Consider the following 26901-nt stretch of genomic DNA (forward strand, 5'->3'; position numbering starts at 1 on the left):
ACCGTGTCACCTCCTTTCAACCCCACCGCCCACTTTCGCTCCGTGGCATTATGGGAAATGTAGTTCAAATTTATAAAGTAAAAAGCAAAGCAACCCGTTTTTTCCCCCTTTGATTAAACTTTGGATCATTAATTACGCAGATGCCTATCTTTATTACCCATTATGTATTTTCCACAATTAGTTATAGATAGATTCAGAATGTTTATTTTTTAGCCTTTAGTCATACTTTGATCACCTTGGGGTCATTTAAAAACCACTACAGTGTTGCCATCTTGTGGAAGATGAAGTAATTACGTTTTGATTTTTGGAAAATCAAGGCTAATCAATTTGAGAAAAGTCACAGCTCCCTGTCGCAATTTAAAATGCTATTAATTGTTTTCAAATGTTTGCACTCTATGGGTCCAGTCTATTTGAGGGAGTTACTGCAGCTCTATATTCCTCCCAGAGCCCGAGATCAAACCAGCTCCTGTGGTTGTTCTCAAAACTAGGCTCAAGACGAGAGGTGACAGAGGCTTTTCTGTGACAGTGCCCAGACTGTGGAACAACCTTCCTCTTCCTGTCAGATCCTCTCAGTGTGTAACGCAGTTTTAGATGAGACTGAAAACTCACCTCTTCTCCCTGGCATTTAGTACTAGCTAATCAGGTTATCTTGGTGTTTTTATTGCAGTTTTCACATGTTATCTGTATATATGTGTATGTAATTGTTTCTTCTGTTTTGTTGACTCGTATGTGAAGCACTTTGGTCAGCTGAGGTTGTTTTAAATGTGCTATAGAAATACATTTGAATTGAATTGAATTGAGTGGCTTTCAAAGTTGAGTAGCCTAATAATACTAAATACTTTGTCATTGATAAATTTACAGGTAAGAAAACCTGTAGGCCTACTAGGTAAGAGTTGGGCAATTGTCTAAAATAGCACATTCAAGAGAAGATATATGGTGTAAAAAAGCTCTACAAGCCTACAATTTCACATATTTTAAAATGTTATTCAAGAAGCCTATGTTAAAAGTTCTGTATATTATGTGGAATTGACTCTTGTCAGCTTTAGACCATGTTATGTTGTTACCTCTTCAAAAACATATCTTGAGTTGTGTTTTGTTTCATTCACACATGTTTGAGTGATAAAAAGTTATTATAAGTTGTCAAATTAACAGCTAACTTTTATCTTTTGTTTAGAGGTTGGCAATTCCAGACGATTCTAGTGAAAGTGTATGGAGTTTAAAAACACAGTGGAGCACTTCTTGTATTACCACATGCTTGAGAGGAGAGCTCAGCCTACAGGATCTGTTTGTCAAGCATGTGTGAATGAAACAAAACAAACTCCAGGTATGTATGTGATGAGGACACAACATTATAACGTTTATCACAAAATAGACATGCCCTTTAATTGAACTCATTACACATTGTTGATTTGCATGTTGGATTTTCTTTTTTTATCCTTTTTGTCAGTTTCACAAGTGTACATTTAGCATTATTATTATAACTATTTCACCTCAAGTCACTAAAAACTTAACAAGAACCTGTAATTGTGGCTAAGATGCTACAAAATTTTTTATATATAACAATTGCCTATAACATAGGCAAGTGGCAATTTAAAGATACACTGCGTAACTTTTCTGATGGAGGGTCTGTAGATTTTATTGCTTTACCTGGAATGTTCCAAAATATAGCATCAAAAATATATAGTTTTTGCATTTATTTTGTTTTGGGTTAGGATTTATAATGCTCAAAAATACCTTGAAAAAGCATGCATTGCTACTGTGCTTGGACTTGTCTTTTCATAGATCTGACCTGTAACTTGGTCTGGTTGTGCCATTTTCTCAACCAGTTTGCTCAAGATTGATATAGGCAAAGCAATGCTATTTCCATGGGGACAAGCAGGCGACTTACCCTCCACTGGGAAAGTTACACAATGAATCTTTAAGGTATATCCTGATAATCTGCAGTAGCAAATGATGATGATGACTTTTTTTTTATTTTATTTTTTTTTATCTTGGCCGTATATAAACATATAAATAAAAGAAAGCAGTATCACGTTACCAGTAGCAACTAATCAATTAAATAAAAGCAGAAAAAAAAGAAAGCCATTATCAGTGATTTAATGTTATCTCATTATCTTTATTGCAACATTGTTTACATTACAATGACTGCCAGCAACATATTAAAATATACAGTATAGATACCAGAAAATAGACATGAATCGAAGAGGGACAAAAAGGTTTAAAAGCACTTTGAAAATGATTACATTGAGACTTGACCCTGGACTACACTCTGGATACTATTTACAATATATAAACTAGATATGCATATCCATATAAAGGGTATCTGTACAATATTTATAAGTGCTGGCTGATCTTAATACTGTCACACAGGTAGGGTCAGTACAATGCAGAGGACTAGTCGTTTTAGCCACTTAAGTTGTGCCTTATCATTTAGTTTATGGTGTAAGAGGTTTTATGCAGCTGTACTTCTTATATAACACACAAACATACAATCCACATAGGGAGACATTGCATTGTTCAGATACACTGGATGGTTATGGTACATTTTCGACATTTTTCTGCATAACATTGAAATATATGGACACACAATGAAATGCAAGAGGTTAAAATTGAAACAAAAAAACAACACTCTACTGGGACAGAAATAGCAGTATTACAGTTTGTCACAAGAGCTATTTCAGGACTAAGAAGTTGTGGTGAAATCTTGCGTCAGACATTCATTCATAAAACTTTCAAGAACTTTCAAGAATTATTTTTAAAGTTTACATAGTACTACTACTGCAAATGTTTAATTGACAATTGAAGTGGGTTGGGGGTCCAGGGCAGTAGACTAGGGGGGTACAAAAAGGTTGTTCCGGGTCCCAGTCCTATTGGTGGGTTTCAGATGATATCAACAACATTCTATAGATCAATATTAATTAATACAGATAGGGGGCAACCAATTATTATTATTCAAATGGAAAATAATGTTGTAATACAGTGAGTTCTAGGGTTTAGTCAGTAATTGAAAATACCAGGTTCAACATTTGTGAGTTGACCTTTTGGATATTTCATGACAAAGTACAACGTTTTCAATAAGGAAATATGGCCCTTGCCCCTCATTTGGACATAAGACATCATCACATTCTACAATCAGAAAAAACATCAATTAATTTATATTAAAAGGGGGCCCATGTGAGGCTTTGTGCCCCGGGTCCTAAAATTTCTGTCAACGGGCCTGTTAACATTCAAGCATGTGTCAAACCAACCAGTTATAATGTGGTCTGGGTTGTATGTTTTCAAAAGCGCAATTGAAATTTTCACTTTCAGTTTCACTTTTAAAATAATTTGATAGTAATACACAGATTTGCAGAGTTAATCCATGTTGGAAGTTAGGATGATTGACCACGCTAAAAGCAATATTGGTAAACATGAACAAAATTGTGATCAGATAGAAATACTGAAATAACATCCGACTTATTTTTAATGTTAAAACTTATATAGTAATTATAAATACAGTGGGTTAGCAGCATGGTACATTCTGCTTACACTGTTTACCACTACAATCTGTGCTTTCGGATTTGTTTTATTTTTTATTCTTGCTTTATCCAGTAATTAGCATCAGAATTGTTAATGTAACTGTTAATGACAAGTGGAGAAAAATATTACCTTTTATGTAGCAATGATAGGCCCATATAATTCAGATTCTCATTACAATTATTTACCATCTTAAAACCACAACTTATTAAATAATAAATCTAATGGTATTATTGCTATATCACTTCTTAGCAGCCATTTTTCTGAATGTTGATACGCCACGACGATAGAAGTCCTGTAGGGTATCTGGCATAAAATAGACAACCAAATGAAATGTCTTGACTCTCCAAATGATTCTCTTTGTTATGTTGGCAGTTGTGATAAACTGTAAAATCTTAAAATATGGGGAAAGACATCAGCTCACTAAATATCTAATACTACAACTATAAGACAAGTGAAGACAGAAACGGCAACAAAACAACATAAAAATCATTTACAAATATCTTCCATATCTTGCGTTACATAGATTTTTAAAAGAATATAGAATCTATTGACAGTGTGTTATATATTTCTGATAAGTACAGGTCCATATAGTACAATACAAATGCATATAATTTGTACACTCGTTCACATACACCGAAGAAAGAGTTTCTCATTTAAAAACACTACACCTAACTACAGTACTCATGAAGGGCACTAGGGGGCACTGGCACACACATACACACAAGCTAAAAAGTCATGTTATTTCAAGTTTCCAGAAGAAGACATCCATCATAATACATTGTTGCTTTAGTTTAATTATGTATTTTATGTGCTATTTTACGATCAAATATTGTAAATTTTAAAGTACAATATTGTTGCTTGTCGTCAGGGTAACAGCTACAGGAGACTTGTAAATTGTGCTTGTAAATAATAGTGCTATTGCTAATATTACTTAAGCAGCCATGTTACCTTTGTTATACTTTTATAGGCCTACTTCACTTCAGGTTTGTGCTCAGTTTTATTTTATATACATCCATCAATACTGTTACTCAACCCTGTGTACATAAAGACGCACTACGGAACTTTTCTGCAACCTGTTTGTCTCCTTGGAGGCTTTACCTGGAATGTTCCATTGTATGACATCAACTGTATCTATCTCCATGGAGACAAGCAGTCCAAGTTACGAACCAGGTCTGTGGAGAGGCAACCCCGCTCACGAACTAAGAATGCATGCTGTAACTGAATAAAAGTGAGACAGGTCCATTTAATGCCATACTCAGGAACATTCCAGGCAAGGCAGTAGCAACTCAATAGTAATGAAACTCCTCCCAGAAAAGTTACATAATGCATCTTTATATGATGGTCCAAATACAAAGAATAAGAGACAGAAAAATGCGTCTCTAAAGCTAATGGCAGTGTAGTTGTAGCTGAGCCTGTGCTTTTGATTTCAGATTTTGTTAAAGCTAGAATTCTCAACTGGTGCGTGAAGGACCAAACTAGGGAATGTTTTTAGCAGGTTGTAGACATAAATCACAACCATTTTTGTTGTAAAGCTAAAGTATATTACAGGAGATACTAACTCCAGCCACAAGGGGTCAGGATATTGCTTTTTCAATGTTGCCATAGTAATTAACAATCCAAAATGCAATATTCTTAGCTGTGATTGGTCAAAAGTCCTCGAAATGTCTCCTAAACAGCGAGTTGAAACCTTGAATTCAGAGCTTAAATGCAGTTTCTAGGCCAGATCTTGATAATATTGTTTTATGATAAACCACAAAACAATGGCTGCACTGATCTAGCCTTTTCCATTTTATTACCGATATCGATACTATGACTTGAAGTATCTGCCAATATCCATTATTAACCAGTACCAGTGTAGCGATTAAGAATGTCATTTTTTTCTCTCAAAACATAGTTAACATACAGTATTTGATCCAGTTGTGTAATTACATAACTTTTTTGAAATGTACTGGGCCTACATCAGTCAGTAAATAGTCTTATTACATCCAGTGACAAGCCCAAACTGGATATCGGGTGAATATATTGATATTATGGAACCAATACAAGATATAGGAAATATTATTGGTTCGGCGCAGATATTGGATACCAATATGGCATCCGTTAGCCTAATTCATCATCCGGTTTCACTTCGTAGAAACTGTCTGACCTCGCAGTGTTAGAATTTGTTTGCTCAACGGTAGGCGGGTACTTTTTATTATTTAACCAATCACTGCTATTTGGTCTTGACGTATGTAATGCGCTGCTAACGGGGCTAACTGGTATATTAAGCTTTTCCCAAATCCCGTAGGAAGAAGGACAATAACGTCTTTCCCCTTGATGAAATTCTCTTTGTTCCGGCTTTAAATCCTCGATCTCGGGAATCGTTGACAACACTGAATATATGGCTTTTCGCTGATTGGATGGTGCCCGGACATGCACTTCCGGGGTTTTTGCAAACCGTCTACTGTTTTTTGATTCCTGACCTAGTCGCTGGAGTGAAATTAAATTGAGCGGTATCTGTGCATCCCTATAACAAAACCTCATGATCTAATTTCTCCCATTGTCAGAACATAAAAGAGGGAAATGTTTGAGTCAGCTACGGTCCCAATTCGGTTCTAGCTCATAAATCCCTCTTGCCCCTATCTCGCAATGCTGAAGAAGTAGTGCTTAGATCTGGGCTAAAATAGAAATCTTTCAGTATAGAGATAAAATTCTCTTTAGAGCTCCTATCTATTTAACAATTGAAAAATACAATTAAAACAAAGGAAAATTTGTCAAAAACTTGTTCAAATCCAAATTATCATAGAAAACATTCGATCCGTACATGACACCAGTTGAAAATCTCTGCTTTAACCTTTTAAAATGAGATGAGGTTTTTGCGTACCATTTACCACAAAACATACACACTTGCACATACATCAACACAACCAGTGACAACACTTCTGTCTCAATACTATTATAAATCCTTAAACTCCGGTCCATACTGCATTTTCTGAGGTTAACTTCATGTAGAGATGAGTAAAAATAGACATCTGGATTATAATTTCATTTGAAGGTAGGAATGTTATGGTAAAAATAATGCTTTGCCACCTGCAGTGCATCACGTGTTGCTTGGAGGGGAGATCGCTAACACCTCCCATACTCAAAATAGACCTGTTAGTAAAATAGCAGTTTCCTCTTATCTGTGCATTAGAGTTGATATGGTTTATATGAATAACTTAAAATTATAATGATAACTATAAAGACCTCCACCAAGGCATTGCAGTCCACTTTGAATCTACAGACACAATCCCAACCAAAAAGAACATTACAACTATAACTCCATACTGGTGGCGTAATATAGGGAGCCCCATTTGCAATCTACAGTATTGTAATGTCCTACGTATTGCTTTATATTACAACCAGCTGCTTTCTGTGGGTCCACCTTCACTCCTCACGTACTTATTTACCTGTGCAGTCACTGTTCTCACCTTTTGACCATTTTTGATAAATACTGACCACTGTAGACCAGGTATACCCAACAAGAACTGAAATAAACCAGGTCTAGCCAAGGATTAACCAAGTCTAACCAAGGACTAAACCAAGTCTTACGCAGGACTAAAGCAGGTCTAACCAAAGACTAAACCAGGTCTAGCCAAGGACTAAACCAAGAAACCAGGACTAAACCAAAGGACTAAACCAGGACAAAGACTAAAGGCCAAGGACTAAACCAGGTCTGGCCAAGGACTAAACCAGGTCTAACCAAAGACTAAACCAAGGACTAAAAGGACTAAACCAGGTCTAACCAAGGACTAAACCAGGTCTGGCCAAGGACTAAACCAGGCCAAGGACTAAACCAGGTCTGGCCAAGGACTAAACCAGGTCTAACCAAAGACTAAACCAGGTCTGGCCAAGGACTAAACCAGGTCTAACGAAGGACTAAAGCAGGTCTAACCAAAGACTAAACCAGGTCTGGCCAAGGACTAAACTAGGTCTAACCAAAGACTAAACCAGGTCTAACCAAGGACTAAACCAGGTCTAACCAAAGACTAAACCAGGTCTAACGAAGGACTAAAGGAGGTCTAAAGAAAGACTAAACCAGATCTAGCCAAGGACTAAACCAGGTCTCATCAAATTATTTGGTCCACATAAAACTTATAACTTTCAGCTACACATTTTTCTGCCTGTAACAACTATACAAAATGGATCCCTGCAGTGCAACAAACTACCAACATCACAATTCAGTTCAAAATGTTAACCCATGCTGTTGACACCTGGAGTAATATCATGCCTGATCTAAGTTATCTTATACTGCAATGATAACTGACACAGATTCAAACCAAAATCCCTCCCATTTACTCCTTGTGCTATTAAAGGTGCACTAGAATGTTCCACAATATGGCATTTAACTTATCTCCATAGAGACAAGCAGGTGACATCAGACAAAGTGACAGAACTTTGAAGATAAACCTTGTCAGAGTAAAAGTGTATGCTTTTTGCAAGTTTATTTTTTCTTAGTGATAAAAACATCTTTTACTGAATACATGCAATATATAAGTTTAATGCCATGCTGTGGAACATTCCAAGCTAAGTAATAATCTCCTCGGAAACCATCACAAAAGTTACACTGAGCACCTTTTTGTGCTTCATTTGTCATCTCACCAAAACGCAACCACATTATAGTGTCTCTTGCAGGTAAACTAACAAACAAACAAACCTTGACACAACTTTCTTGGCGGAGGTGAAGAGAAAATATATATGAAAATAATAAATCTATAACCTATTTGAAGTCGTTGGTACAACTCAAACCGATCCCGATCCGAGCAGTTGGCGATAAAAGCTTCTTGTAAAACACACACACAAACATATACCAGTCATTATGGGACTCTGTCTGAAAGGCACAGCCTCCTCTCCTCTGAATAACTTTGAACCTGGCCTGTGCAGTTTTGGCAGGATGGGGCTTTTTCCAACAGCAGACACAACCAAAGACACAAACATGAAATCCACACGTTTTTGTTTCTACATAAATTCAATAGTAAAAAAAACCCTGAAGGTGAGACTGGTCTAGTGGGCGCTGCTGGCTTTGCTCGACCCTGAAGTCCAGTCGATGATGATAAAGCTCAGACTCATGATCATGAACAAGAAGCCCAGACCAGCAAAACACGCAGCCTGAAGAGGAGAGAGGGAGGGATGGAGAGAGGGAGGTAGAGAGGTAAGATAAGTACACTTTATAGTCCGTTTGGGGAAAAGGTCTCCTACATTTGACCCATAATTCAATACTACAGATTCAGATTCGGTACAACCTGTGAGGAGTCGTGAGTGATCAGATATGTGAATATTATGTCATTATGTCTCTTAATTAGGGCTGGGTACAGTAACGCGTTAATTTTGCGTTAACTAATTAATTCATTATCGCCGACAATTATTTTTCTCCCCTTAACGCAGTTTTTATTATTTATTTTTTTACTGTAAACGTCTGTTGCTCACTGGCTTTTATTTTGAAAAAGTCCATTGCGAGCGAGCCTAGAATGTTGCTTATTGCTGCAGCACTCACAGCATGGAGAAGGTTAAGGAACTTTTACATGACCATTTTGATTTTGAAGTTCTTCCAGACGGCGCAGTCTACACAGCAAAAGTCATTTGTAATACTGCAACACTGAATTGTCTTATCACCGAAGTTTCAAAAAGTATAAACATGGACTTTACAGATTAGTGCCCTACTACTGTATAAAGAAATGCTGTTTGCACAATAAATGTAGGGCACTTTTGTTTACATTTCGAATAAAAGTGGGCTATACACTACTTTTTAATTCATTAATTGGTTTTGTGTATAACATGCATATAATCGTGATTAATAACAGAAACTCATGTGATTTATGCGATTAATATTTTAAATTTTTGCCCAGCCCTACTATTAATACATATATTTTACACTGACCTTATCTGGTAGGGATACATGTTAAAGTATTATTTAACCACCACAACTCAGACACCCCAGAATAAGTATAATTTTGGTTCTAATATGGCACAAAATTCTTCCATGATTAATTTAGCTTGCCTGGTCATATTTATACTTCATTTTTAAATGTGCACGTAGTTTGCCAATGTAACAGAAGGCTGGCAGATCAAACTGTGCTCTCACCGTGCTGTAACTGAGTCTTTTCGTAGTGTCTTAATGTGTTATTCTGAGTTATTTTGTAAGACTTTTTGCCATTAATTAGTATATTTCACATTTGGGGTTTAGGCATCTATCCCAGAACCAGACATTGGCCTGTTCAAACCAGAGCACATATTGTTGTTGTGTCCTTGAGCGCTCAACCCAATGAACCCAATCTGTCAGATCACCAAGACATCAGTTCACTGCAGCAACCCCAGCGAAAGGGACAGATGATGGTAACTGTTCTAATTAACTGTAAGTACAATAGTATACGTAACTCTGTTCATGAGCTATAACGTATATTTTTGTTATTGTATATTACTGCTGCCATCAATACTAAAAATGTATCTGCATTGTTTAACATCTGTACTGTTCTTACCAGTATTTTGGGAGGTGAACGCAGAGGCTCCTCTTCTTTGGGTACAATGCGAATATAGAAAACGGCAGGGAAAATAAATATGAGGCACGGGGCGGAGGTGGCACCTGCAGAAACACAAATACATGAACATTTTTAATCAATATTGTATTAATTAGGTGAGATTGGCTCTAACCATGACTGGTGACCTATATTAAACATGTATACCGTTTACATTAAATCTTGTCACTGCTTTCACTTCTTCTTTCCCTCCTTCTTCTGCTTTTGTCAAATACAATCAGTTTGGTTTGATTGAAGTAGTAAAAGTAAAAGTAGTAATAATAAAACTGAATACATATAATGACACTAGTGATAATTCATTCATTAATTTCTATGGGAGGTTTACTGTTTTTAAAATAAATATCCAAATTGAAAATTGACGAACGATGCAGTAATAAAACCTTTGACATGAAGTTCTTTTCTTTTATCAAACCAAAATCCTGAGTTTGTGGTGAGGAATGCTGCCACTTTTTGAAACTATTAAATATTATAGTTTGTTTGTGCAGAGAAACATTGAACTTTGTGCCAGTTTAGTTTTATGTGGATAGGCCAAGTAATTGCAGGAGAGATTAACAATAACAAGGAAAAAACATGTATTTTTTGACAGTAAAAAAGGCTAATTCTAGCATCGAATTCTGACCTGTCCCCCACCTTGACTTTAATCTATAAACATTCTATAGTATTGCGAAGTAACGTGAATGAACAAAACATTGTCCTTAAAAAAGCCTTACCTATGATTCCAAAGATGCCCAGGATGTTGGGTGCAAAGATGACCAGCAGGTTTATAAAGGTGAGCAGGACTAAGGCTATGGCGATATGTCGAGGCCAGTTAAACGTCTTGTTAGGAAACATCATCTGCTGGATCGCTCTCCGAACCTGGGAAAAAAAGAAAATATATTATGCTTTCTTCTGGTATTTAATGATAAACTATAAGACAGAGGTCACATCATTTTTATTATAAAACACTGTTCATCGAATGTTGCTTTATAATAGAAGCAGGCCAAAATTGAACAATTGGTGCTGGCTGGTGGTAGTGGATTATTATTAACATTTTTAAAAATTACTACTACTACTACTACTGCTACTACTACCCAAAGTCTATAGTAAGTACAGGGGCATGGGCAGGGATAAGGGAATCTGACAATTTCTATGTATGCCGTCTTAAATGCAGAACAATGCAAGATAATTCAAATAGGCAAGTATGTTTGAGCATGACTATGGTAATAATGAGGGAAAACCATTATAACATGGTTTAAAGATCAAAAATGTTACATTAAGTGAATGAAATTCCACTGTATTTATTGCATAACTTGTTCACAGTAAACGTATATTACCGGGAATAATACGATGGGCACAGTGAGGGTGACAGCTGTGAGCACGGCCACACGCACACACAGGATCAGAGTGTCGTACGGGTCAATGCGACTGTACGTGTGCAGCAGCTCCGCCTCCACCTCACCTGAGAACAACACAACATATCAATACTAGTAACTATAATGTACAGCATGCAAAAACAATAAATAAAAAAGTGATTACTGTTCACATAAGGGGAAAACAAGAATTATTTTATGGTGCAGAAATGAAATGCCTCAAGCAAAAGCACAGCACTACAGTAAAAACTCTAACAGCGCTCATAAACAACATCTCCACCTCATGACATTTTGTTTTGTTCATGATCCCTTTTATGAAGTGGCATGAATGTGTGTGGGGCACTTTACTTAGGCAACAAAAACATTTAATTGCATATGTTTTTTTCACATAGTCATGGCATTTTATCTATTAACATTTCCAAAGCATCATCTGGTTATTATTGTTTTAGGTCAAAATTAACAGGGTATCCCCAGGTTTGACTACCCCAAATTTAAGACTTTTCTAAGACCTTTTTAAGACCACTTAAATGAAAATTAAGACCAACATCGCACCCATTATGCGGGCCAAAAACCCTAGATCCAATTCTAATAATGACCATTATTTGCTGCTTTAAATAACAAAAACTACTTTTATTATAAAATCTCATTCAGAACTCATTTATAGTCGTATTCATTGCTTGTAAAATGGCCAACATTTTTTTTTATAACATTCTAACAAGACAAACTAACCTTTCACATTGTCTTGTCTCACATTGTCTTATTAAATGCTTCAACCATTTAACATTTTCAACAACAACAAACTGTTGTTCACTGTACTGATTGTTTACTCATTGCCGCCGGTGCTAGAAACCAAAATACTGTTTGTGCATACTCCAAATTAGACGTTCATTCACATTACATGATTTCACATTGTTATTGTTTTTTTCCCTCCCTCCATTTAACATTGCACTGCAGCCCGATTGAGTTTACAAAAATAATAGGCTAATGAAATTTAAGACCTTTGTGAGAAAAAAATAAGACTTGAACAACATAACTTAAGACTTTTTAAGGCCTTAATTCAGGAACATGAAATTTAAGACCTTTTTAAGACCTTTAAGACTCCACAGCTATCCCGATTAAGGTCAACAGTAAACAGCTTTAATGTTGTGTATCTAAAATTCTAACATGGATTATAATTATTCCTCATTGCTTATTCTTCTTCCTGGGATGCATACACAGTCCATAGAATAATTTACATAATAGTAATAAAGCTCATGGCTATCACACTTCAAAATGACCTTTAGAACTTACATGTTCTGTGGTAGTGTGACCATATGACCACTAGAGGGTGCACATGCTTCAGAAACACACATATAAATATCACGTTCAAAGGTCCAGGAGTTGAACTTACCATAGAAAGTGAGGTATCCAAAAAGAGCAGCCAGGAAATACATAATGTACATGACGGCTATGGAGATGTTAGCTACATGCTGCATCTTCTTCTTTGTGGCACTGAAATCACAACATGTCACCGTTACATGTTAAGTTGATCAGTTCGTTGTATTTTTAAGTGAATAATAAAACAGCCAAATCACCATAATTATCCATAAGGACAACCATGTTTAAAATAATGCACTTAAATTATGTATTTTAACCAACGAATTAACTTTAATATCCAAAATGCCAAAATTAGTCTTAGGAAAAACAAGCAAATGTGGTCCAGTGCACAATGCAGGGTTGAACCATGCTGAACCAGACAAGCAGAAAAGTGCAATGTGTTTGAACATAAAGTGAAAGCAGTGCATGTGCCTTGGTTACAATCAGCCAAGCACTAAGTACCAGCACGGCTTTACCTTGATACCACTACAGACTCTTCCTCAAAGGAGAAAGGAGGAGTTCCACCATTTTAAACATACTTGCGCAGCTCTGTGTAGATGGGCAGCACCTCGGGGTGGCACACAAAGGCAAAGGCCAGGATAGGGATGGTGTAGGCCGTCTGGAAATCAATCAACATCAACAGTAGGCTTGTCATGATAAAAAGTTTGGTATTTTGTAACAGAAAATAGACGATAATATTGAAAACCTACGTAACCATGTGACATAAGTGAGAACCTTTGCTATTGATACTTTGCAGTGACGTCACGCTGGAGGAGTTCTACATGTATTTCTAGGGTAGAATGTATCTATAGTTATCATAGTGACTCATTTCTCGCAGTAGCAATCACTAGGGCTGGGTATCATTAAGAAGTTTCCGATACGATACATATCTCGATACATAGGCCATGATATGATACATACCTCGATACAGTGCACTTTCGATTCAGTACGATATATTTCAAATTGATTTGATATGGTTCAGTAAAAAATGCAAAATGATTGCTGTGATACTAAAAGTCTTTTTTAAACCACTTTTTGTGCAAGGTTAATATGAAACACACCCATCTTACTCATCAAACCAATGAAAATGTCAAATAAATTAGTTTCCTTCCACTGAATAAGGAACAAAACTGTAGCACAGTAACAAAATCATTTAGTAAAAAATACCAAAAAATACTCTTGGCAATATATCCATACAGGAGCCCACAATATTCATACTGTATGAGCACATTAAAAGATACGATATATTAATATTTCGATCTTTTTGCACACCCATAGCAATCACAGCCAAAAAGTTTTAAGTTTTAAGTCTGAAAACTCAAGAAAAATGCAAGATGGATTGCACCTGTCGTAGAACTAGCTAAGTCACTTCTTTCCAGTCATATTGTGTTAAACTCAGATTCACAGAGGGCCAAAATTAAAAACGGGGACTAAGTTGTGAGCCAAAGTTAATATTTAATGAAGAATTTCAACAACATCTGCATGTTTTCTACTCTTTCGAGAGATGTAATGTTAAACCTCTTCTTATTAAAATAAATGTTTAATAATAATTTTGCTTAAACATTGAATTCAGAACAAGCATAATATAAAATAATTTCAACTTTCAATAATTAATGTCTCTATAGTCTATCTGTAGCTGGAGGGCAGTTCTAATACATATTTGATATGATCTCATGGGCCAGATATTTTGCCCCTGAGTTTGACATGTCTGTGTTAAAACAAAACTCATACTAAAGTCTGACAAAGCCTCAGACAGAGCAGTGCCTACAGTTAGCATCACACCTCCATGGAATGTTAATATCAGCTGCAAAGTATCAATAAAAAGCTATATATTAAAATGACCCAAGTATGAAGCACAATAAAGGCAAAAAAAAAAAAAGAAAAAATACAGAAAAGAAAAAAATAACATATAGCAAAGGCTGAACTAAAACAGAGTCATAGAGATATTAATAACTGCTGTCTTTTAAACTGCATGATTCAAACGGCATGTTTTAAACTTGTACATTAACACAATTCATTCATTAATTGTCAGCATTTTATCTCTGTATGAAAAACTTGAATGTCCAAAAAGTGGCAAATTAAAAACCGTGTATGTCACAAAAGTTCCACTTTAGTCCAAATAAAGGTACATGTGATAAATACTGTGATAAAACTAAATGTTCTTCCTCTAATGTATTTAACTATAAGAAATCATTGTGTCAGTCTGGCTTAACAAACAAGTCGCCATGGATACAGCCATGGGACGTCCCAAACTGAGACCCCACATTGATGCACACTCACACCAATCACACAGGGCTAATTGTTCCTCTGTGATTAACTAAGTCTGGAGAAAGACCAGCTGGATAAGTGCTTGGCTCCAGACAGCAGGGAATGCCACTGGACACAGGGACCTCCACGAAAGTCATATATATCAATGCTTTTTGCCATATTAATCTTAAAGGTGCACTGCGCAACTTTTCTGGAGGGTCCGCTACCTGTTTGTCTCCATGGAGATGTTATAGCTTTCCCTGGAATGTTCCATGGTATGACATTAAACATATCTTTCCAGCATGTATTCATTACAGGTGTTTCTATTGCTGAAAAATACAATAATTCCTTCTGTGAATCAGGGCGTCTCTCCACAGATCTGAATTGTAATGTAGCATAGTTAGTGGTGTAATCTGCTTGTCTCCCCTGTGATAAATAGGTTTAATCTTTATCATGGAATATTCTAGACAAAGCAGCATTTCTATGGAGGTAAGCAGGTGGTGGACCATTCGCTAGAAATCTAGAAATGTTACACAGTGCACCTTTAATGTTGGAAATGGCATTCTATTTTCTTAATAAAGTGTGTTAGTCATTTTAGCTGACAACTATCATCTACTATCACAGTGTAAACTCACTTCCCAGCTTATTTCAGTTTGTTTATTTATACTGACAGAGAGATAATGAACTTTGAGACAGTTTTTGTATCATATGTTGTTACAGCCACAGGCCTCCAGCTCCTTCTGTAGCCATATATGTTTAGGATGTTAACTCTCAGCCTCCATCTTCCAGACCCCTGCAGTGATTGGTGGATTCAGTTCAAGCTGGCACCTGGTTCCTTTTCAACTGATGGAGGATGGTGGATTGCCCTAGAACCTGGCCAATCCTGTGCTACACCTGCACCACCACACCTACAAAAGGACCCACCCCCTGTCACTCGGAGCTGCTGTTCTGCCTGTGGACTGCATGCCACTTTTGCTGTGTCTCTTTGGCTACGTTCAGACTGCAGGGCTTAATGCTCAATTCCGATTTTTTTGTGAAATCCGATGTTTTTGCGAGGTCGTTCACATTTCCAATTAAATGCGACTTGTCTGTGACTTCAGTGTGAACGGTAAACGGCCCGAAAGTGTCCCGCATGCGCACTGGAGGACACGATGACGTCAACCCGCGAGCGTGCTCTGTGTTTACGGAAGTTGTCCAAATATGGTCGCGAGCATTGAGCACCTGGCGATTTTACAGTTCCGGTTTCCGCCTGCTTCAGCGCAGAATAGTGACGTTTGTCGCTTGTTAATGACGTGTAGGTCGGATGGACGCGCTTTGGCCGTTCAGACTGAAGTCGCATGTCAAAAGATCGGATATGTATCGGATTCAGGACCACATATCCAAGTGGCCTGGGTCGCATTTGAAAAATTCTGATCTGTGCCGTTCAGACTGTCATTAAAAGATCGGATACAGGTCACATAGAAGCCAAAAAATCGGATTTGGGTCACTTCAGGCTGCAGTCTGAACGCAGCCTAAGTCTTTGCTGTGTTGCTCTGGTTAATTTTGTGAACCTTGAGAAACTAATAGTCCTTTGTGACTTTTGTGAGTTTGAAACTGGTTTTGTGTTTCTGTTTTTGTCATTTTGTATACTCCGTTTTTGTTAGCTTACTTTTAGTTACATGCATTTTTGCCACTCTGTTTAGAGCCTCTTTTTGTTAATTATTGTAAATATCATTTGTTAGTTTTAAATAAATTACAACTTTAGTTTTACCATTTTACCATCTTGAGATATAAACATGAACAAGGTTAGTCTGCAGTGTGACAGTTAAAAGTCCAGAATTCTGATTCCATCTCAATTTTAAACTATAAATAATGAGTTTACATACAAAAATATTAATGAAAATGACCTTGATAAATACAGTAGATTTGTTTTTTGTTTTGTTTTTTTAAAGCTTTGACTTGCAGATATCTGATTGAAGTCAAGATCTGGGCATCATTCCACCATTTGTGTGATAAATGCCTTGGTGAAAGTCTCATTTTAAATCAACACATTCAGTAAGTGTGCATTACTGAGCATTTTAACTGCACCACATCTTAAATAGTAAAAAATAGTATCTTTAACTCCACTTGAGATTGTTTCCGCTAGAATACTCCTTCAGTGACATGTTTCGACTCATCTGGCATCCAGATGACACAGGTACACAGACATTATTAGCAGTGTAAATGAACCACACATGTAATAACTCACTTGAGAGTTGAGGTTGGCCATTTTGGGGACACAGGTGTCGTCCTCCTCCCCTCCCGGATCTGTAGTGTTCAGAATGGGGCTGTGAGTTGTGCCGTTAAAAGCAAACTCTGTGAAGGGGCAAGGGAGGTTGAACTTCTTGTATATGACCTGAAAATACAGAAGATGTAATATTAAAAATCGACCCATACAAATTCTCAGGTGTTTACATTAGGCACAGACAAAAAAAATGGATCAGCGCTGATGAGTATCATCAATGGAGAAGCAGTAAATCCAAAAAGCAAGCAAAAATATAAAAGAAATCATAATTACGAACAAAAATGCACTATTTATCTATTGTGGACCAAATCTTGTGCCTTGAGAATTGTGTCTTACCTACTCCTTATTTCAATTGAAATAATATGTTTTTTTAATTAAAGAGCTGCAGTATATATGTAAGTCACGTATCACTATGCAGGCTAAAAAACACAATAGCATTAGGTATCCAACGCTGCTTGCGGCTGAAACTAGGTCAGAGACTGCAGTGGTCCACCAGCAAAGGTCAGACAGCGAGGGAGTAGAGAAAGGTTAAACCCAGTGTCATTTGTATTACTCCAGTCTGTTGCTAAAGCTAGAGTGATGGAGCTTACCGCAATGAGAAAGAACACCATACAGCTCAAGGAGAAGCCACTGGTGTATCCAAGGTAACCTGGAACAGAAAGGGAAAGAATGTTCTAAAGATGCACTATGTCACTTTTCTGGCAGGTGTTATTGTTTCGCCTGGAATGTTTCACAGTATTGCATTAAACATACAGTAAGCATGGCCTGGTAGTGACCCCTGCTTGCTTTCATGAAGAGAGATATACATTAGCCTGATTTATCAGCCAGTTTCACTTTGTAGAAACTGTCTGACCTTGCAGCATTAGAATTCGTTAGATCGATGGTATGCGTGTACTTTTTTCATTTAACCAATCGCTATTATTTAGACATGACGTTTGTAATGCAACGCTAATGGGGCTAACTGGTATATTAAGCTTTTCCCAAATCCCGTAGGAAGAAGGGCGATAACGTCTTTCCCCTTGATAAAATTCACCAAATATTCTCTTTGTTCCGGCTTTAAATCCTCAATCTTGGGAATCGTTGACAACACAGAATATATGGCTCTTCGCTGATTGGCTGGTGCCCGAACTCGCATTTTCTGAGTTTTTGCAAACCGTCTAGTGTATTCTGATTCCTGACCTAGTCGCTGAAGAGAAATGCAATTGAGGCGGAGGCACTAGGTGGCGCCAGCCTGGCTAGATATATATAACATTCCAGGCAAAGCAGTAACATCTCCATGGGGACAAGCAGGTGGCATCAGAAAAGTTACATACTATACCTTTACACTACATAGTACATTCTCAGTAGAGTTTTTGAAAAGAAGAAAAACTACTGACTAAGGTCTTTTATTACACAAAACAGACTCTTGTTTTAAGTTTTAATGCTGTTACCTCCTCAAACCATACCTGGAGTTGTGTTTTGTTTTGTGTTTTGTTTCATTCACACATGTCTGAGTAACCCTTTATTATTAGTCTGTCCACAGCTTCAAAGCTCAAAATGCTCTGTTCGTACCTTGTGGTGTCATGCAGTGGTCGTTTTCACGTTAACAACAACCTTTTAATTTTAGTTCAGTAGAAACTGGCAATTCCAGGTCTGAAATGATTCCAATTATTCTGGTGAAGGTGTATGGAATTTAAAAACACACTGGAGCACTTCCTGTATTACCACATGACATCACAAGGTGGAATAGAGTGCTTTCTGTTTGAGAGAAGAACTCAGCCTAAATATACAGGGTTTGTGTGTTAAACATGTGTAAATGAAACAAAACACAACTCCAGGTATGTTTGTGATGAGGAAACAACTTTATAACAGATTAGAAAATAGTGTAAAATGGTTAAGTATCAAGTTCTGAATTTAATGCCACCTTTCTATAATCATCACTTTTTTCTTTTTGCGATTGTGTAACAGTTCTAAGTGAAGTACCAGCTATTGCTTATATGATTTCCAAAACAAAAGGATAAACCAACATTCATCTTCTGTCAGTTTTAAGCCTGGTTTCCTTTCAGCTACTGTGTATGTGCTTACAGACGGATTAGACCATGTTTTCCATTTCTTAAGACATCTATTTTTCCACAAGCTCCAATGATCCTGACTCAAACCCATTGTGTTTTCCATATGAACAGTGGAGAAGAGGAGCTCACTCACCGAGCTGCTTCATCAGAGCCAGAGGTAAGATCACCGCTATGGACACGATCACCACCAGGTAGTTTCCGTTCAGGTACCACTCTCTGTCAAGACAAAACCAAATCTGATGTTTAACTTTTGGTAATACAATGAACACAGTGTGAATTGTGTGTTTTTTTTATTCAGTGGTGATGGGGAGGATGTCATCAGTGTCAGGGCAGAGCAGTGCAAATGATGAGGCTGTATGATTTTACATTTAAGGTTTTGTACTGTTTGAACTCACTAAAAAGCGTATTAATCCTTTGCAGCCGAAGTCATCAGTATTTCCAGGGGATGTGATGCTAACTGTAGGCACTACTCTGTCTGGGGCTTCGTTAGACTTTAATCTGAGCTTTATATTAACAAAATCTAATCAGAAAACGCTGGTGTGTCTCAAATAACATTATTGCCTTGAGTTTTTAGACCATCTTAAAACTTTGGAAGTGTTTGCCAATGTGTGGAACAACTGATTTATCAAGAAAGTAGACTTAGATATAGGCTTAAACTTTATTGATCTACAAGGGAAATTAGTTGGACACAAATCACATCATATTACAATAACAAAGAGTATAAAAATATTTTAAAAATGGTAATAATACTTCTAAATAAGTAGCAATAAAAGTAGTCATAGGAGTCAGCTTCCTGTCTATAGGTGATATTTTCAAGGCATTTTCTTATTCAAAACATATAATATTTTTTTTCAGATTGTTATTTTCTAGAACAATAGAGCTAGATTTTCATCACTGTGAAGCTCATGCATAAGATGATATAATTTTGATGTCATTTTGATTTATGATGTAATTTTTGCATATCCACATCTGATTTTGTGTAATGTCGTGTGATGTGATATCGAGGAATATGAAATGAAAGATGTAATATCCTGGAATTTCTTTTTCAACAGTTTCAGTCAAGTCACTGTTGATTTTTCAAGCTTATCGTACCTTTTAAATCTGACCTTACGGATGGTCTCACTATCGACAGTCTCGCGCTCTTGTTGTATTTAATTGGTTTTAACAAAGTGGGAAATCAATAGGACCAGGAGGGACAGAAAGACAGCAGGGTTTTGCAGATATCTGTCCACACCAGCTCATCGAAATGTCCACAGTAACACTGACAACTACTACTACAAAAGATGAATAAGGATTGTGAGATTAGTCACCACTGCAAATTTGATTTTAAAATTTCACCTATTTGATGCCGTAGTGACTAAGAAAATCACAAGCCAAAATTTTATAGCTTTTGAATAAGGAAAACGTCCCCAAATGTTGCATCTAACAGGAAGCTGAAGCCCGTTAATATGTATATATATTAAAAAAACAAACAAACATGCAAATTTAAAAAAAGCAGAAGTAAAGGTGCACTATGTAACATTTACGGTGAAGTGTATGCCATCTGCTTGTCTCTATAGAGAAGTTAATGCTTTGTCTGGAATGTTCCACAGTCTCTCACATGGAGAGAAGTAGGTTAAGGTTAAGTTACAGGTCAGATCTGTGAAAAGATGACCCTGCTTACAGTACGATTAATAATCTAAGTGAAGCAATAATATCTCCATGAACACAAACAGGTGGCAGACCCTCCCTCAAAAAGTTACATACCGTATTTTCCGGGTTATTAGGCGCTCTGAATTATCAGTTGCACTGTCATTAAATAGTCTATTTTCAAACCTTTTTCACAAATAAACCGCACCGGACTTTAAACGAAACACAACAGTTAGATGGCTCAGTCTGACATTGTTTGTCACGTTCACAGCTTTGTTCAATTGTGGCGTGTAGGGAGGGTGCTGTCTGGGACCGCTGGATTGTTGCCGTGTTCGCAGTGACTCAGTTGTTCAGTTGTGTCTAGAAGTGGCACATTGCACTCGTTTTTTCGGTTCGTTCCTCCGTTCCGTTCCTCGTCTGCCTGGAGTGATGAGTCTGACTGTGGGTGTTTTTCCCTCCGTGCATGTTTGCGTGCGCTGCGGGTGGTGCGGCTTTGTAGTTTACTGAAGTTGTGCCAGGACACATGAGTGGATTCGTGTATAGGGCACTCTGGACTGTGGGGTGCACAGTCGTTTTTTGATGGGGTTAGAGGCATAAGAGCGTGCCCTACAGTCCGGAAAATACGGTAGTTAATTTTTACTATAGATGTAAGACAAATGCATATTATATTGCCTGCACTCAATATCTGTGTAGTTTATGTAACTGATGATACAACTATTCATGGGTTTCAGGCAGGACTCTTTCCAGATCTGAATGATTTGTTCCTCCGTCATTATAGCAATGAGGCAATTCAAAATATTATATTGAACTGGGAAAGCTCCTCACAAAATCCTAACTATTTAAAACAAGAATTTCTGTCACAATAGTAACATTAACACAATGTGATATCAGTATTTAAAGCTCTTATATAATGGAGTGTTGTTTATTGCCAGTGGAACACATGCTTGTGTCTGGTACAGTGGCATCCTCCCAGGCCTATTTTTAGAGTGTCAGAGCCCGGGCCATTAATCCTTCTGCCTCCATCAGTTAGAGAACCATACAACATCTGCTAACCACCCACACACATGTACACAACACACACACACACACACAATACAGACGTTTAATACAAATGTCCCCAAAGAAGAAGCTTAGGACAGAGGAGGCAACATGTCCCTCAATAGGATCCTCACCGCATAGGTCTGGGACATCAAGTCACACAATTAAAAAACTGTCTTGACCCAGTACAGATATATTGTGTAAGCACCTCTCAATGTCTGCATATAATTATATAAGCGTTTCATTGTCTGATAATCAGGAAGTGCGTGTTAGCATGTGAGTTTCTGTTCGCTTTACCCTCACAGCAGAACTCTGCACTTATAAACTAATCGTGATGAATATTTAAGATGTTTGGAATGATTAAATTAAAGGTCCACCATGTAATTTTTACAGTAGGGTTCACTACTTATGGCATTAAACATCTATCTAGCAGTCATTTGTTTTTATTGCTCAAATCTACCTTGAAAACACACATTCTTACTGTGAGTAGGGTTGCCTCTCCACAGATCTAACCTGTAACCCTGGTTTGGTTGGTCCACCTGCTATTTTCAAGGAGATAAAGCGAATGTTATACTGTGGCAAAGCAATGACATCTACAAGACAATCAGGTGGCGGACCCTCTACCTATTAAGTTACAAAGTGCAGTTTTAATAAGTGAGGAGTAATGTAGAACCACTGCAGACTGTTTAAAAAGAACTAGAACTGTTTTTCATGTACAAGACAGTAAAAATGATGTGCAGCGCCTACCGAAAAAGACATTAATAGTTATTTAGAATCCCTGTAGAGTCAAACTGAGCTTTAGGACAGGTCAGAATTCTATGGTAGAATTTGCTGTTTAGATTGCAGATTTGTTGACCTGGTTTATGGTTCATATCTCTGTAATTACTGGGCCTATCCACATGAATCAAAACTGTAAAACTATTAATGTCAAATGTCTATTCTTGTCAGCACAAATAAACAAAAATACTTTCTTCACAATAGCGTCAGAAAAAGGTTTCATTAGGCTATTCAGTCACAAATATGCGGTTGTTGTCAGCTGAAAGGACTTCAATTTATTTTTGAAGAGTCCAAAATCACAACAGCAGTCATCTCACAGGGCTTAGCAACGCACCACAGACAGAATGAAAGATTAATATAGCAACTTTGTGGAGCCAATCTTTTACAAATAATAAGATTCTGCTTAGTTATTTCTTTCAAAAATAGTGACTCTTCAGTCGGGTTATATCATTTTCTGTCCTGCATCTGAAATTATGATTAAATTCTTGAACGTCAAAGCAAAATATTATCTTTTTAAGTTGTTTTTTTCTGCTGCAAGAATATACCTAAAACATGTACTACATCCTCCAGCTAGTCTTTCCTAAGATCGTGGCTCAGATATGGGTAAGAGTCCCCATGTGCTGCTGCTTCCAGTGGCATGAAAACTGACTCTTATGAGCTTTAAGTCATGTTATAATGTTGTTACCTTCTCAAAAACATGCCTGGAGTTGTGTTTTGTTTCATTCATACAAATGCTTAATATTGGCCTTTTAAAAGATTCCCTAAAATAGATAAGACAAAATATCCCCATGCAGCAAAACATAGTCTTACTACTTCACCAACATAAGCTTAGTGTATTTTACTCACTACCATAAACACTAAAATAAATTAGTATTTCTTAAATATATCTACAATGATATATCTACAGTGCAATTAAAAGATAGTGAATTACTGGTTCTGTTTCCATTAAATTCTGCAATCTGAAACCCAGAGGGACACTATCAGCACCAATGTATTTGCGATAAGCTGAGTGGTTGAAAAACGCACCTCCTGTAGTGAAAAATCAATGCGTGTGTGAGGGGAGTGAGGTTGGAGAAGTTAAGGGGAGATTGTACAAAGAGACAGATATGGTGGCAAAATGAAGGCTCTTCCTAACCACACAGGCCTTTAATTTAATTTTATTTTTTTTGCATGTTTCTATCAGCTGTTCTTGTTCTTATAAAACTTGACACGGCAAGTGTCAGACTGGAGAGTGGAGAAAGTAGCTTGTATTTTCTGTCATAACACTTCAAGGATGCTGCAAAAGTCATATTCGAGTTCAGAGCTGTTTTCATTTGAATGTTTGAATGTGGATGGCTGTCAGTTTTGTGTTAATAGAAATATACTGTAGGTCCAGACGAGGGCTTTTAATAATGAGCACTTGAAAATGAACCAACCGTGGAAGTGGAAATTGCATTAACCAAGACTGAATCAAGACCAATACCAATAGACCACCTTTTCCTATTCTGTACTGTGGTTCTCAAACTTTTTACACCAAATAGCACAAAATCTAAATCAGACTATTACAGGTCGAAATCAGAGTCCTGCACCAGGTCAGGTACTCGCGGATACCTGATGGGTACGGGCAAACAGTTGCTGAAACAGGCGGGTTTTAACGTTCTGGAATTTTACAGGCGGGTATGTGGGCGGGTAGTAATTACACACAGGCAGGTCAGGACTAAATCAGGACTAAACCAGGACTACACTAGGACTAATCTTTGACTTAAGAGAGAGAGAACCCCGAGCCCATGGAACAGGGTGTCCGCAAAGCATGATCAGGTGACCGCTACACTTAACTCCTTTTGCAGTCACCCGACGGTCCAAGCGGGTGCACTTCCGGGCTTCTCCTGATAGTGAGTCCTGGTTCAGTTCTGGTTTAGTCCTGTTTTAGTCCTGTTTTAGTCCTAGTTCAGTCCTGGTTTGGTCTTGCTGGTTCAGTCTTGGAATCAATCCTAGGTTAGTCCTAGTTCAGTCTTGGGTTAGTCCTGGTTCAGTCCGTGGCGTGTGCGGCGCAAAAGTCTGGTATCTCAATCAGTGTTTCTTCTGCTCAGTAAATAATTCTTATGAAGTGATGTTGTATTTTTGACAGTCAAGTCGCGTCTGTGAATTCGTACTCGTAATGAAGAAAGTGTAACCATTTCATTTCATTTCGTGATTGTAATTCTTAAAGTCGTAAGTTTTCAATTCGTCTTCTGATGGAGGCTTCAGTTAAAATGCTTTCATTTTGTGTGCGATTTATCAAGGGCACAGGCGGGTAACGGGTGGAATGTTATCGGGTCTGGGCGGTTGCGGATTTAACTTTGATAGAATCACGGGTTAACTGGCGGGTGCGGTGCTGTATTGCGCGGGTACAGAAAGGTGCGGGTCTCCAAAAATGGATCCGTGCAGGACTCTGGTCTAAATTAGGGCTAAAACAGTTCTAAATTGCACTTACAATTGCAACACCAGAGTAGAGTAGAGTAGAACAAATGGGTAAATGGACAAATGGGTAAATATTGATCTTAAATTAAGCAAATATTAGATCTGAAGAGGACCTAGCGTAGGTCAGTACACTGTTTGAGAACCACTAAAACCTATACACTACCCCTGAATTGCATTTTCCTTTCTCATAGGTTTTAAACAAGATGCCCTTATACAGTAGGTATAGTGGCAAAAGAAGTACTTCAAATATGATATGTGACTTACTACAAAAAGCCATAAATATTCAGCAGTCTATTGTTGTGATCAGTTCTCATACTGTTCTCTCGTGACTTGCATTATCTCAAGAAATTTGTATCACAACAATACAATATATGAATTAATTTAGGGCTGGACATTGGACAATGTGGCAACAAAATGTATCATATTTTTTTTCTCTTATATTGACCAATCTCGATCTATTTTTCAAAAAACAAAATTTAAAAAATGACTTAAACTGATCACTAAAACTGAGTAAAACTGATCACTGACAATTAGACACGACACAGGCTCAGTCTCAATCAAACTTCCATTAACGTCACATCCCTGGATCACGATCTATGATATTTGTACATTTGCGTTGGTATTCTTGTTTTGTTTATGTCCCTCCCTCTGTCACGCTCACTTCAAATCCAGTCCAAACGCCCACACACACCATACAGGGTGCTGTCACTTTAAATCAGCACAGAGTGGAGCCTACAGCGGCGTCGCCTCTGCCTCATGAATACAGAGACACCAAGAGCACACGTCACTGCAGCCTGACGTCAAACACCGGACTGAACTAAACTGTGCAGGGAATAGACCTAGGACTACAACCTAAAGGGCCCATATGACGCCATTCACTGATCTATGTTATAAAGTTGTTTCTTTATCACAAACATACTTGGAGTTGTGTTTTGTTTCATTCACACATGTTTAACACACAAGTACTGCATTTTTAGTTTGTCTCTCAAACTGAAAACAGTGTGTTCCATCTTGTGATGTCATGTGGTAATACAGGAAGTGCTCCACTGTGTTTTTAAACTCCATGCACCTTCATTAGAATCATTTGGATGATTTCAGTACTGGAACTGCCGATCTCTACTGCACCAAAGGCAAAACGTAGCTGTTAACTTTAAAACTACCGCTTCATGTTGGAAGTTGGAAGAGAGCATTTTGTTCTTTGGAAATGTAGACAGACTAATAACAAAGGATTACTCAAACATGTGCGAATGAAACAAAACACAACTCCAGATATGTTTTTGAAGAGGTAAAAAGATTATAACATGGACAAAAGCACAAGTCAAAAGAACAAATAAAAATTCCGTAATATAGGACCTTCTAAAGTCTTTTGGTTTAGTTTTTAGAGCCTGTAAAGTTCAGATAACCAATATAATTATCAAAAACATGACTGATGATTATTTTTTACAGTTGACTAGTCAAGCCAGAGTTTAACCACAGAGGCAAACTGCAGAAAACATGGCCTTACACACTCCAAAATATGTAATTGATTTTTGTTCCAGGGTAATAGTTTTCTTCAAATGCCACCTTGAGAATACCTTATCTTCTCAGGAGCTAAGCAGGACTGGGCCTGGTTAGTTCTTGTAGAGAGACCACTAGGAATACAGATGAGTCTGTCATAATTACTATATCGACTTATCGTTCAG

At 37.4% G+C, this 26901-nt stretch overlaps 1 protein-coding gene across 1 annotated transcript in view; it reads right to left on the reverse strand.

Moving 5' to 3' along the window:
- Positions 1-8541: 8541 nt before the first annotated feature.
- The window catches only part of slc38a3b (solute carrier family 38 member 3b), a 59603-nt gene continuing 41243 nt past the window's right edge, over positions 8542-26901 (reverse strand). The window contains exons 9-17 of the mRNA XM_055160332.1: positions 19470-19552; positions 17876-17934; positions 17250-17396; positions 13315-13394; positions 12810-12910; positions 11384-11508; positions 10781-10925; positions 10014-10117; positions 8542-8646 (exon numbers count right to left, since the gene is read on the reverse strand). Coding sequence (XP_055016307.1) covers positions 8542-8646; positions 10014-10117; positions 10781-10925; positions 11384-11508; positions 12810-12910; positions 13315-13394; positions 17250-17396; positions 17876-17934; positions 19470-19552 — 949 coding nt within the window. The remainder of the gene's footprint in view (positions 8647-10013; positions 10118-10780; positions 10926-11383; positions 11509-12809; positions 12911-13314; positions 13395-17249; positions 17397-17875; positions 17935-19469; positions 19553-26901) is intronic.

The sequence above is a fragment of the Boleophthalmus pectinirostris genome, unplaced genomic scaffold (assembly GCF_026225935.1).
Source record: "Boleophthalmus pectinirostris isolate CB_2022bp ecotype Guang Dong unplaced genomic scaffold, ASM2622593v1 HiC_scaffold_3, whole genome shotgun sequence".
Classification (NCBI taxonomy): Eukaryota; Metazoa; Chordata; class Actinopteri; order Gobiiformes; family Gobiidae; genus Boleophthalmus; species Boleophthalmus pectinirostris.